Raw genomic sequence first — 10,602 nt, forward strand, 5'->3', positions numbered from 1 at the left:
CAGTGCCGCCCCGCCGCTCCCTCAGTGCCGCCGTGACCGGAACGGGCGGGGCCGGGCCCGGTGAGCAGGACCGGAGCGGGGCCGGAGCCAGGCCCAGAACCGGAGCCGGGCCCAGAGCCGCGGCCGGGCCGGGCGGGGGTCCCTGCTGACCCGGGCGGGGGTCCCGGCGCGGTCCCCATTCCCTGCGGTCAGCGCTGAGGCCCCGGTGCGGGCGGGCCCGGCCGGTGACCGCCGTGTCCCGCCCCCGGCCGGCATGTGGTCCGTGCTGTGGGCGGCCGTGCGCTCCAAGGCCCCGTACGTCACCTTCCCGGTGGCCTTCGTGGTGGGGCTGGTGGGCTCCCAGCTGGAGTGGTTCCTGCGCGGAGACCCCCCGCCCACGGCCCAGGAGGAGAAGAGCATCTCGGAGCAGCGGGAGGACCGCAAGCTGCAGGAGATCGCGGGCGAGGACCTGACCAAGGTGGTGAGCCTGAAGGACAAGCTGGAGTTCGCCCCTCGGGCCGTGCTCAACAGGAACCGCCCCGAAAAGAGTTAATAAAGGGTGATTTGGGCAAAGGCCGTGCCCCTGGAGCGGCTGCTGGGGACTCTCCTGACACCTGCACTGCTTCCACCAGCCTCCCTCCTGCACCTGCTGATCCTCACTCTGCCGGAGGGTCAGGTTTGCCCACCCCATGGATTTGCTCAAGGTACCCAGAGCTCGGTGGTGTAGTGGGCAGGGAGCTGTGCATGGAGATGAAGCGAGTCTGAAACTCCTCAGCACTCCTCTGGCCTGGCTCCTGGACCGTGAAACACGCTCGTCCTGATTCCACCTGTGTCTCCTCAGGTTTGGTTTCTTCCATGGTGTGAAGGTAGAAGAAGTTTGGACTTGAGTGCAGTAGGATGGGGTCAGACTGGCCACCAGTGACAGGAAGAACTGCTGCCCTGCCTACAGATCCCCTGTGGCTCTTGATGAGCCCAAACACAGCCCCACACCACAGTGTTACTCTAAACATCCATGGAGCTCTCTGGAGATCCGCTCCCTGCATCATCCTTCCCAGGAACGGTGACAGGGGGAGGTGAAAATCGTGGTCCTGCTCTGTTGTGGTGCTCTGAGCATGGTGATGTGTGAGGAACGGGGAGATCTCTGCTCTCTGCACAATAAACTTGTGTCAGTCCTCGGGCCTYTGTGTCTTCTGCATGAGCACAGCCCCAGCCCTGCCTCAGAGCATGTCTCTGTGTGTTCAAGAAGCAGCTCCTGCAGTGGGACAAATGCCATTGCTGTCCCTGGCCGGGCACTGACCTCTGTGCCTGGCAGTAGGGTGGTGAGCAGGAAAGAGGGGGAGGCACTGAATTCCAGGCTGGTGCCGTGGTTGTGTCTCCCTCCCAGCTCCCCAAGCTGCGTCATCTGCTTTCTTTGGACCTCTTTAACTCGAGGAGAAGGGCTGTGACAACACAGGGTGAGGTCCCAGGGGACAGGGGTCCCATTGGGGTGCTGTGCAGGGAGAGGCTGGCAGCAAGCACTGGGGGCCAGTGGCCAGTGTCCCCTCCAGGCTTAGGGATTGCTGGCACAGCAGGGACAAACCACAGCCAGGGCTGYCTGAGCAGGGCCAGGGCTGGGGTTATCGCTGCCTCCCGGCTTGTTTTTTCCCGTGGTGCCTGAGCAAGGCCCCGGCCTGGCCTTCCGCTCCCAGGGACGATAAATCTGCCGTGCCTGGTGCGAGCGTGGAGGTCAGCAGCCAGTCAGCATTCACACCGTGCTGTCCTGCGCCCCTGGCCAGSGCCATTCCTGCCCTGCTGACAGCTTTACAGCCATGCTGCTGGCTCTGTTTGCCTCCTGAGCTGCTGTCCTGGGCTGGATCGCTGCCCTCGGCCAGGCTCATGGCTCGGCACTGCCGGGAATGCTCCAGCTTTTGCTGCATGGGCAGCTCAGCCTGGGGGAGAAGGTGCAGGAGGAGCTTGAGTGTCATTTAGAGCCTGTCCCAGCCCTGTCCCACTGCCACCTCCTGCATCGGGGCTCACAGTGCCACCACCTTGTCCCCCTGACAGACTGGCACTGTCCCCTGAAGTAGCCCCTTCCCTTCATATCCTGCTTTCCCAGCCTGTCTGTGGGGTGATGGCTGTCCCCTATTGTGTGCTGGGGTGGGAATGGTCCCGTTTCTTCTCCCAGCTGGGATCAKCTCGGAAGCTGTCCGAAATGCCTTTGTTCACCCCGCGCCGGAGCGGCTCCCCTGGCTGTTTATAGCCCATTGATCCTCCTGTTCCCAGGACCAGCCAGGCACAATCGGGCTCTGGGGGGGCCTCGCTGCCCCATTTCCTGCCCCGGGCCCATGCAATGTGAGGGGGGCTGCTCCAGCACAGTGCCGGGGTGATGCCTTTGGGAATCCCTGAGCCCTGACTGTGACAGTTTGGGCATTGATGGCACCTGGCTGGCAGCCCCTGCCCTGCTCCCATCCCCTGCCTGTTGCACTTCCAGCTGTTTTCCGTGTGTCTGGGGACTCCCGTCCATCCGCCGGCATTGCTGCAGGGCTCTGGATTCCCGCAGGCGCTGGGACAGGCRTGAAGCCGCTTCCCAGATCCCCTTTCTCCTAAGCCCTCGGTGCTGTAAACCCACCCTTCCTCCCATTGAATCCCAACAATGCCGCTTGGGAAGCGCCGGCGGGACAAGAATAGGAGCAGGCAGCTCTCAGGGCTGGGACGAGGAGCCGCGGTGGCTCACCAAGAGCGAGAGGAAGCTTTGCTGAATAAACCATTATGGTAAAACCCTGCCCTCCTGAGCCTGAGCTCAGCCACTCATGTGCAAATCCTCCATCTGGTCCAGGGTGTTTGTAATCCAGCTGTTCCCAGCACGGCACAGCTGGGTGCTGCTGGGGGAGCCCTGCCTGCGGCGAGCCTGTGCCTGGGCAGAGTCCCACGCCAGTGTTGGGTGTGAGAGCATCCTCCAAGGCCTGTCCAGCTTCAGGGATATCCCTGCATCCTGCTCAACTGCGGCTGCGTGGTGCCATGGAGCAAGGATTGAATGTGGTAGCCACAAGCCACAAGTCCCTGTCACAGCTCAGCCTGTTGTGGCCATGCCCCAGGCTCATGGCAGGTCAGCCTGACCGCAGTGCTCTTGGCATGGCAGCTTCTCCCGATGGACCCTCTGCCCTGCCCAGGGCTCACTTTGCAGCCAGGATCCATCATGAACAGCTGGTGAAGGGAGCAGGTGGCAGTTTCCGGAGGCAGGATACCGGGAATGAGCTGTGCTCCAGCTCACTGGGGTGGCTCAGGGGACTGGGACAGCTGCTCTGTGTGGGGGACAGTGAGACCCATCCGGCACACCTGGATGGCTGCAGTGGATGTCCGGTTAGATCAGAGCAGGGATGCTCCAGCTGTGCAGGGCTGGGGAGGAGGTGACCCTGTGCTGGCACGGGGATGGCCYGAGGCCATCTGGGCCCTGAATGTAAGGACTGGAGTGATGAAACTTTGGGAGAAGAGGAGCAGGGTGGGAGCAGGGATCTGCCGGGACTCACACTCCTGTGTCCCATCCTGGCGCAGTGCAGTGACTTCAGGACTCCCTGGATCTGCCTGCAGTGGGGTAACCCCAGGACACCCCAGACCTTCCCACAGCACGGTGTCCCCACAGCCCTGAGACACGGCGGGTGCTGTGACCCCAGGACACCCCAGACCTTCCCACAGCACGGTGTCCCCACAGCCCTGGGACACAACGGTGTTGTGACCCCAGGACACCCCAGACCTTCCCACAGCACGGTGTCCCCACAGCCCTGGGACACAGCGGGTGCTCTCGCCATCTGCACTGGAGAGCAAATCCCCTCAGTGTGTCCCCTGTGGCCCCTGGGGACTTCTCCTCCCTCCCAGCCGAGGCTTTTCCCAGGCTCTGGTTTTGGCCTTTTCCTGAGAGCAGCCAAGTCTTTCCCAGCCTCCACGTCTCACTTCTTCCTGCTGTGGCTCCCTCCACGCTGTGCCTGGTGGCTCCTTCTGTGGCCAGCAAAAGCCCTGAAGTGCCATGGGAGAGGAGCAGGTCTGCTCCACACTGTCACATCCCTCAAGCCATGGCTGGGAACAGCTACAGTGGGACATGTTCCCTTCCCATTCAGCACTGGCTCTTCTTACAGGCACAGCTCAGGGTTGATTCCCCATCCCCAGCAYCCCAGGACCACCGTGGCTCCTTGTTTTTAGGCCACATCAACCTTTGCTTGCCACAAAAAGCCCCTGGCTCTGCAGAAGCAGCCTCTCTTGCCCAGTGTTGCATCAGCTGGCAGGGGTAGGACCCAACCCAGGGTGGGCACAGGGTGCTGGGCACCACAGTCCTGGTGCCTGCACACAAGGAAATGGCCGGGGGCGAGTGACAATGTCAGGATGCAGCTATTGAGTGCGTTTCCTCCCTCCCGCAGTTCTCACACAGAACTGCATTGTCTGCCATGCCCGCGCGTGGAGGGCTAAATATAACCCCGGGGAGGAAGGGAGCTCCGTGGGGTTTGCTTTTCCTTCACTCTGCACCCTTGGCAAAGGGCTGGAAAGGGCAGGGTTATTCCTGGTTTGGGGTTGCCCCAGTGGTGAGTGCTGGGGTCAGAGTTCTGTTTTTGGCCCAGGGGGATGCTCTGACTGCTCCCACTCCCCCTGAGGACACAGCTGGGCATGGACAGGGCCCTGTGGGGAAGTGTGGCCACTCTGTGTCCCTGCCTGGCACCCTCCTGCCCAGCTCTCTGCCCAGCTGGCACCCTCCTGCCCAGCTCTCTGCCCCTTCCTCCTCCTCAGCTGTGCTTCTGCTCCCACCTCTGCTCTTCCTGAGTGGGTCAGATTTAGATACTTGCTATTTGCTGTATGCTGGGAAAACTTYAAAAATAAACTCCTTGGTGCTTGGCCAGCATCTCAGACAGAGCCTTTCAGACAGGATAGCCCTCTGTCCCAGGCCATGGCAGAGCTGAGCAGGGATGGCCTGGCACAGACTGGTCCTAACTGGGGGGAGAGTAGAAAACTCCACACAGAGGAGCCCCAGAGCTCCCAGGGACTGTGACTGGTGTTAGACCAACACCCCCAGAAAGAACTGTGGTTCTGGGAAGTGTATGGTCCCCCAGGACTGTCAGAACTGCCTGCAAGTGTTTCCTAACTCAGGATGTRCCCATGGGGAGCCCTTTGCTGCAGCTCCCAGGCTGCCTGTGCCAGCATCATCAGCCAGGGCCGGGTGTTGGGGGAGTGAGTGTCATTCCTGAAAGGGACCGGAGGGGCCTGTTTTTTCAGGAGAGACTGCGGAGGTGTGAGAAAGGCCGTGCGTGTCTGTCCGGCCGCTATCTGTCCCTGGGCTGCGCCAAAGGGCTCTGCCGGCCCAGCCTGGGCTCTTATCAGCTCCAAACTTTTATTTGCCTAAAGGCTGCCCTCCCACCTTCTGGGGGGCTGCTGCCAACCCCAGCCCTGCTGCTGCCCCCTCCCCAGCCTGGCCCGCAGATGAGCCCCTCACTGTTGTTATTGGCACTGGGTCCCGGCGGCGTGGGGTCACCGCAGCTGCCCCGAGCCACTTTGTCACAACACGGGAACAATAGAGGGACACGGAGCTGTGTTTGTGCAGCGCCYGGGCACCGTGTCCAGGCAAGGGGGGTCTCGGCCGTCTTGTTTTCCACCTTGCAGGGTCGYTCGGAAAAGCGTGATGCTCCCCTGCTGCCAACAAAAACAGGAGTGCAGGAGAGGGGAGGTGACCTGGGGACACCGCGGTGGGTAAACATGGCAGGGCTGCCCCGTTCCCTTTCGCTCGGGCTGTTCCTGCTGGCTCAGCACGTTGGGCTGCTTCTCCCAGAGCTGCGGGGCTCTGCTGGTACTGGGGGGCACTGGGATGGGCCTTCCATTGTGCTGGGGTGTGCTGGGAGGTCCCAGCTGGGCAACAGTGGGTGCAGTGTAGGGTCTGTCTGGTGACAGTGGGAGCAGGACAGAGACCCTCAGAGAGAGTGGGAGCAGCACAGGGTCTCTCCAGAGATAGTGGGACCAGCACAGGGTCCATCTGGTGACAGTGGGAGCAATGCAGGGACCCTCAGAGAGAGTGGGAGCAGGACAGGGTCCGTCTGGTGACAGTTGGAGCAGGACAGGCACCCCCCAGTGACAGTGGGAGCAGGACAGGGACCCTCCAGTGACAGTGGGAACAGCACAGGATTCCTTCAGAGACAGTGGGAGCAGCACAGGGTCCATTTGGTGACAGTGGGAGCAGGACAGGGACTCCCAAGTGGCAGTGGGAGCAGGACAGGGTCCATCTGGTGACAGTGGGAGCAGCACAGGGACCCTCCAGTGACAGTGGGAGCAGCACAGGGTCTCTCCAGAGATAGTGGGAGCAAGACAGGGTCCTCCCACACTGGCTTTACCCCAGCATCCTCAAGCAGAGCACAGGAAAGAGCTGGGAGCTGGTGGTGTGCACCCCAGACCCCCACCCCAGGGWGTTTCACCCCCCTCATCCCCAGCAGGGAGGAAGGCAAGGGTGGCTCGGCCGCCAGCCCAAGGGCAGCGCAGCCGGTGCCTCCCTCCTCATTTCCTCCAGTGGCTGATGGCAGCGATACTGCCCCGTATCACCCATATTTCACTCTCTCCAGGGTATTTTTAGCCTGTTCCACCCTCACTGGAGAGGCCCTCGACAGAGAACAGGCTCTGCTCTGGCCTGGCTTGGCTGGGGATACTAAACAGCCCCAGCCACATTGTGTGCCTTTATCTGCGGCTCATTTCCACCTATTATGCAGCTACAGCAGCTCCATGGCCTCTGTTGGGTTTATCTGGAGTGGAGGGAGAGGGGCTGAGCTCTGCTTTGGGCCACTGTGARCCTGGGACGTGACAGCCCTGTCAAACCCTGGGCTGAGGCTGGGCTCAAGGGGACAAGAGGCCACAGAAGGGGGGTGTGCTTTCAGTGGGTGAGTGGCACCTGCAGCACAACTGGGTGTCCACTTTCCCCTTCACCCCAGCTCCATCACCCCCTCAGGACAGCATTTCCCCCTCCCTCATCCCAAAACCTCACCCCAAACCCCCCCCTGAAATCAGCTGCAGGAAGCACAGTCACACCACCTTCACTTTTTCTCATTCATCCAGCTTTATTCAACAAGATGCAACACAGAGTCTGCCAGGGGAAGGGAAACAGTGCTGAGGGCAGTGCCCCCATCCCGTGCTCTCACCTGGGTCACACAGGACCTGCAGCCCCTTGGTCACAGCAGGACAATCCCCTCTCACAGCATCACTGTGCTGGTAAGGTCAGGGTGACAGCTCCTGTGACAGCAGTTGGTTCTTCCATTCCCCCTGGCCCCTCAGCCCACAGCAGGAGATGACTAGTGCAAATAAAACCCAAAACCCCCTAAACCAACAAATTCCTCCCCAAACCCCACAGGGCTCCAAGGCACACGCTGGACACGGCTCCCCAAATCCCCTGCWGACTGCACCTTTAAGGCAGAAAACTCCGTGCTCAGGCCAGCAGGTTAAAAATAACTTAAAGGCTCACATCCCATGGGAAAGGGCCCAGGGCCGGGAGGCGGCGGGGGGAGCTCACGCTCCTGGGTCACTCACWGTGACCCTGCAGCCACTGGGATCTGCTGGTCACAACGGAACTGGCTTAACCCCTCTGTGTCCCATGGGGAGGGGGCAGCTCCTGCAGCAAATCCTGGGCAGGTGCCAGGGCTGCTGGAATGGGATGGGGCTGGTGGCCAGGCTCTGTCAGCGCTGCCCCAGCCCAGCTTTTCCCGGCAGTCCCTGGCTCAGCCTGCTCCGTGTGGAGGCAGGAGACGAGCAGCTTCCCACGGCCGCTGCCCTGGCTCTCACACCAGCCGAGGCTCTGGGGTCTGGCCGAGGCTCTGGGGTCTGGCCGAGCCGCAGCTCCTGATGGCCAGCAGCCTCCAGCCACGGCCTCGGGGACAGCCTGTTCCACGGCGTGGCCCCAGGGCTTTCTCCCTTTCCCACGGCAAGGCACACAGGACACGGCGTCCCGGGGAACTTTGTGCAGTTTCCTTCCTTTTGCACGGTCTGTGGGGAAAACCGCAGACAGCGGAGAYTGCGCTCCACGGCCACGCTGCCGAGCATCCCATCCCAGGGCAGGCATGTCCCTGGAGCCTCCGCAGCGGAAATGTGTACGGCACAGCACCAGGCAGGAGGCATCTGCCTGCCCACAGCCAGCACCTTTGCAGGCACGATGGACCGAGGAAAGTCCCCCTGCCAGCCGGGGCCAGCCCGGCATTACACATATTGCTTTTTGGAGGCTGAGCTCCCGGGCCGGTTGCCAAGCTTCTCCTCCGGGGCAGAGGCTTCAGTGACCCGGGGGCCGTAGGGGTCTGACAGGGTCATGCTGCCGCTGCCCAGTGCCAGGTTCTCCTCGTTGCAGTGGTTGGCCCAGTTCTGCTCGTTGGAGAGCCTGTTGCAGGTCTGGTAGGAGGGCGCGTGGCTCTCGGCCATGGGTGGGAAGGGAAAGTGYTTGGGTGCGTAGGGTCCCGTGACCATGTCAGCCACAAAAGTGTCCCGGCTCGGCACGGCTGCCCCTGATGCCTTCTTGATGTTGCTGAGCAGGTTCTTGCAGCAGAGGTGGAAGAGCTCCAGGAGGTTCAGGGTTAAGGAGATCAGGCCCATCACCAGCATGAAGATGATGAAGATGCTCTTCTCGGTGGGGCGGGAGATGAAGCAGTCCACCTGATGGGGGCACGGGTCCCTCTTGCACACGTAGCGGGGCACCATGGAGAAGCCATACAGGTACCACTGGCCCACCAGGAAACCAGCCTCAAAAATGGTCTTGCAGATCACACTGGTKATGTACGTCCACATCAGTGCCCCTCGGATCCTGAGCCGCCCGTCCTCTGCCACGTAGATCTTGGACATTTTCTTCTGCACAGCTTCCAGGGCCTGCTCGATATTYGGGTCCTTGCTGTGGTTAGCCCGAAGATCGCTCTCCCGCTGCTTCAGCTTCTCCTCCTGCCGGGAGAGATAGACAACGTGGCCCAGGTAAATCAGGGTCGGGGTGCTGACAAAGAGGATCTGGAGCACCCAGTAGCGGATGTGGGAGATGGGGAAGGCTTTGTCATAGCAGACGTTGGTGCAGCCCGGCTGTTTGGTGTTACACACGAAATCTGACTGCTCGTCCCCCCACACAGACTCGCCGGCCAAGCCCAGGATGAGGATGCGGAAGATGAAGAGCACGGTGAGCCAGATCTTCCCGATCACYGTCGAGTGCTCCTGGACTTGGTCCAGCAGTTTCTGCAGGAATTCCCAGTCACCCATCTTCCAGGAACCCTTTGCCTCTGTCAGCAGAGAGAAGAGAGCAGCCACATCAATTCCCTGTTTCCATGCTGGGGAGCCACCTAAACCCTGGCCACCTAAACCCYGTGCTTTTTCAGGATATAACTGCTCTGAGGAGTATCCCAGCAAACCCACTGAAGAACATCCCACTTCTGAGGGAGGGAGGGTTCCAGGCAGCCTTTAGGAGCCCCRGAGGGCTCCTCCTACACGGCCTTGCCCAGTGCAGGAGCATGGGGCTGGGAGAGGAGAGGCAGCACAGGCATTCTCCCCTCCCAGCAGCACCCACAGCTCATGGCTGTCCTGCCTGCTCCAGGCACAGCCTGTAGCCAGGGGCTGTTTTATTTGGTGACGTTTTGGGGCTGCCCAGGGAGGTCAGGGCCACAGCAGGGGCTCACAAACTTGCTGCTGCCCCAGCTTTCCTAAAAAGCAGAGAGCAGGATAGCCCAGAGGGGAAGCACAGCCCCTTGGGGTACAGCTGCCACCCCAAGGTTTGAGGGCTCACCCCAAACTGAACGGACAGCCCCCCAYCACCGCCCTTGCTGCGGGGTGATAGACCCCAGCCCCAGCACCCTCCCCTCACCCAGGGGACTCCCGGCATTGCTCACCACCCTGTCGTCACTCCGGGGCTCCCGGGGAGCCAAACCCTCACCCCGCGGGCACTCAGCCCGGCTGTGAGGGGGGGACAGGGCAGCGGCAGCCCCAGCTCCTCATTAACCGTTGTTAATTAGGCACAGAAGTGCCAGCTTTGCCGTTAAAGGAATCCCCGGTAGCGGTGGGGTGCTGCCCCAGCCCCGGCCCGGTGTCCTCGAGCGGTCGCGGTGCCCCGGCGGTGCCCGGTGCTCGCACTCACCTCCGCCGAGCCGGGCACGTCCCGCCGGGCTCGGGCCGCGCTGAGTGAGAGGGGTCGGACCGGGTGTTTTCTATTCGTGCGGGGCCCGGGGAAGGCGGGGGAGGAGCGCGGGCAGGAAACCGGGGGCCGGGCCGGGCCGAGCCGAGCCGAGCCGAGCCGCAGGTGCCCGGGGCCGCCCCCTCCCGCAGCCCCCGGGCCAGGGGCGGCCCCAGCGGGTGGGGTGGGGGTGGCCCGACCCTTCGGAGCCGAAGGCAGTAGCGGACAGTGGGAAGCCCGGGTGTTACCGCACTCTCGTCTCCGGCTGCGGCTCCGCCGCTGGGCAAGCCCGCTGAGCCAGAGAGCCCGGGATGCTCCTCTGAGCGGTGTCCCGGGGATGTTCCGTTCCTGCCCGCCCCGGCCGGACCACGGCTGCGGCGCTCGTGGTTTGCCCCCGAGGGTCCGTGAGGCGCGGCGGGCGCTGGGTGGTGCTGGAGCCCCACCGGAGCCTGGCTGCCGTCCCGCATCCCGCCGGTTCCCGGGATGAGCCCCGCCGGTTCCCG

The 10,602-nt window shown here is 62.6% G+C and overlaps 2 protein-coding genes across 2 annotated transcripts; one reads left to right on the forward strand and one right to left on the reverse strand.

The window, feature by feature from the left end:
• Positions 1-54: 54 nt before the first annotated feature.
• SMIM12 (small integral membrane protein 12) lies at positions 55-1,151 on the forward strand. The gene has a single exon (XM_057383540.1). The coding sequence runs from the start codon at positions 254-256 to the stop codon at positions 530-532; it is 279 nt and encodes a 92-aa protein (XP_057239523.1). The 5' UTR covers positions 55-253; the 3' UTR covers positions 533-1,151.
• A 5,866-nt stretch (positions 1,152-7,017) lies between these two features.
• On the reverse strand, positions 7,018-10,208 carry GJA4 (gap junction protein alpha 4). Its single transcript, XM_057383528.1, has 2 exons — positions 10,064-10,208; positions 7,018-9,215 (listed from the first exon to the last, which is right to left on the reverse strand). The coding sequence occupies exon 2, from the start codon at positions 9,193-9,195 to the stop codon at positions 8,164-8,166; it is 1,032 nt and encodes a 343-aa protein (XP_057239511.1). The 5' UTR covers positions 9,196-9,215; positions 10,064-10,208; the 3' UTR covers positions 7,018-8,163.
• Positions 10,209-10,602: the final 394 nt, after the last annotated feature.

This window comes from Malurus melanocephalus, unplaced genomic scaffold (assembly GCF_030028575.1).
Source record: "Malurus melanocephalus ecotype Western Australia unplaced genomic scaffold, MMel_1.1 scaffold_638, whole genome shotgun sequence".
NCBI classification, from domain to species: domain Eukaryota; kingdom Metazoa; phylum Chordata; class Aves; order Passeriformes; family Maluridae; genus Malurus; species Malurus melanocephalus.

What these genes read in the sequence shown, in the direction of transcription:
- SMIM12 (XM_057383540.1), top strand. Translation starts at nt 254, where the DNA reads ATGTGGTCCGTGCTGTGGGCGGCCGTGCGCTCCAAGGCCCCGTACGTC.